This window comes from Empidonax traillii, unplaced genomic scaffold, assembly GCF_003031625.1.
Source record: "Empidonax traillii isolate 1590-97213 ecotype Southwest subspecies unplaced genomic scaffold, ASM303162v1 scaffold5109:size41427, whole genome shotgun sequence".
In the NCBI taxonomy this organism is placed as follows: domain Eukaryota; kingdom Metazoa; phylum Chordata; class Aves; order Passeriformes; family Tyrannidae; genus Empidonax; species Empidonax traillii.
The window spans coordinates 25355-27697 of NW_020960302.1; the positions used below are offsets into that span (position 1 = coordinate 25355).

General features: G+C 33.4%; 1 gene segment (V, D, J or C); it reads right to left on the bottom strand.

Moving 5' to 3' along the window:
• Positions 1 to 2343, bottom strand: part of LOC114073048 — a 16022-nt gene that overhangs the window by 3777 nt on the left and 9902 nt on the right. The window contains 1 exon segment of the C gene segment in view: positions 1240 to 1575. Within this exon segment, the coding sequence occupies positions 1240 to 1575 (336 nt within the window).

Consider the following 2343-nt stretch of genomic DNA (forward strand, 5'->3'; position numbering starts at 1 on the left):
AGAAATGAATAGATGCATAAATGGATGAAGAAATCAATAAATATATAAATAAATTAATACATTCGTAAATATATTAATTATATATAAATAGATACGTAAATAAATAAAATAAATAAATTACATTATATATTATATAATACTATATTATAAAATATTATATTATATATTATATATTATATATTATATATTATATATTATATATTTTATATTTTATATTTTATATTTTATATTTTATATTATATACTATATATTTTATATTCTATATATTTTATATTTTATATTATATATAGGCCAATAAAATATAAATATATACATTAATTAATGAATAGATAAGAAATTAATAAATAAATTCTTAACTATATAAAGAATGAATAAATAAATAATAAACAAAATATATTAATAAATACAAGAAAAATACATAAATATATAAATTAATGAACGAATAAATAGATAAATAAATACATTAATTTCTAAATAAATGAATGAATTCACAAATTTACAAATAAACGAACGAATAAAATGATCATATAAGAAAGGAATGAATAAATAAATAAATAAACACACAAATATATATAAAAAACACGAGAAACATTTCAATAAATTAATGGATGAGCTCATAAATTTATAAATGAGTGGATAAAAGAAAAGAATGACTAAACAGATTAAAAAATTACGTAAATATATAAATAAATGAGTGTATCCATGAACCTATAAATAAATGAATGAAGGAATAAATAGATAAATAAATAAATAGATAAATAGATAAATAGATAAATAAATGAGTGTATTCATAAACCTATAAATAACTGAATGAAGGAATCAATAGATAAATAAATAAATAGATAAATAGATAAATAGATAAATAGATAAATAGATAGATAGATAAATAGATAAATAGATAAATAGATAAATAGATAAATAGATAAATAAATAAATAGATAAATAAATGAGTGTATTCATAAACCTATAAATAAATGAATGAAGGAATAAATAGATAAATAAATAAATAAATAAATAGGTAAATAAATGAGTGTATTCATAAACCTATAAATAAATTAATGTAGGAATAAATAGATAAATTAATAAATAGATAAATAAATAGATAAATAAATTAATGTATTCATAAACCTATAAATAAATTAATGTAGGAATAAATAGATAAATAATTAAATAAATAAATAGATAGATAAATAGATAAATAAATAGATTAATTAATTAATTAATTAATTACGGACTCACCAGCCTCCTTCTTCAGGGCCACCTCCCTGGGGAAGAGCAGGTCGGGGTGCACCACCCGGCAGGTGAAGGGCCGGCCCGACTCCCAGTCCTCGGCGCTCACCGAGGCCACGGCGGCGGCGCCGAAGAGCCCGTTGGGCTGCAGGGCCGGCGGCCCCACCTTGGTGGGCAGGGCCTCGCCGTCCTCCCGCAGCCACGTCACCTCCAGCCCCTCGGGGCCCGCCAGGTTGGCCACCCGGCACGTCAGCTTGGCCGCCTTGTCCTCGAAGACGTCGGCGAAGAGCGGCGGCGCCGTCTCCACCTGCACCTCGGTGCCGCCCGCCCCGCCCGCCTGGTCGTCTGCCGGGGGAAAGAGGGGGTGGGTCGGTCAACTGGGAGAGGCTTTAATGGGTTTGGGGTCATTTGTGACCAAAATGATCATCCTTGTTGACCAGTTGGTCAACTGGAAGAGTCTTTCATGGTTTGGGGTCATTTGGACACAGATTGACCATTAGCGTTGACCACTTGGTCAACTGGGAGAATCTTTGATGGGTTTGGGTGGTTTCTACCCAAAATGACCGTTGGTGTTGACCAGTTGGTCAACTGGGAGAGTCTCTGATGGGTTTGGGTGGTTTCTACCCAAAATGACCGTTGGTGTTGACCAGTTGGTCAACTGGGAGAGTCTTTGATGGGTTTGGGTGGTTTCTACCCAAAATGATCATCCCTGTTGACCAGTTGGTCAACTGGAAGAGCCTTTGATGGGTTTGGGTGGTTTCTACCCAAAATGACCATTGATGTTGACCAGTTGGTCAACTGGAAGAGCCTTTCTTGGTTTTGGGTGGTTTCTACCCAAAATGATCATCCCTGTTGACCAGTTGGTCAACTGGGAGAGGCTTTGATGGGTTTGGGTGGTTTCTACCCAAAATGATCATCCCTGTTGACCAGTTGGTCAACTGGAAGAGTCTTTAATGGTTTGGGGTCATTTCCATCTAAATTGACCATCCCTGTTGACCAGTTGGTCAACTGGGAGAGTCTTTGATGGTTTGGGGTCATTTCCATCTAAATTGACCATTACTGGTGACCAGTTGGTCAACTGGAAGAACCTTTGATGGTTTGGGGTCATTTTGA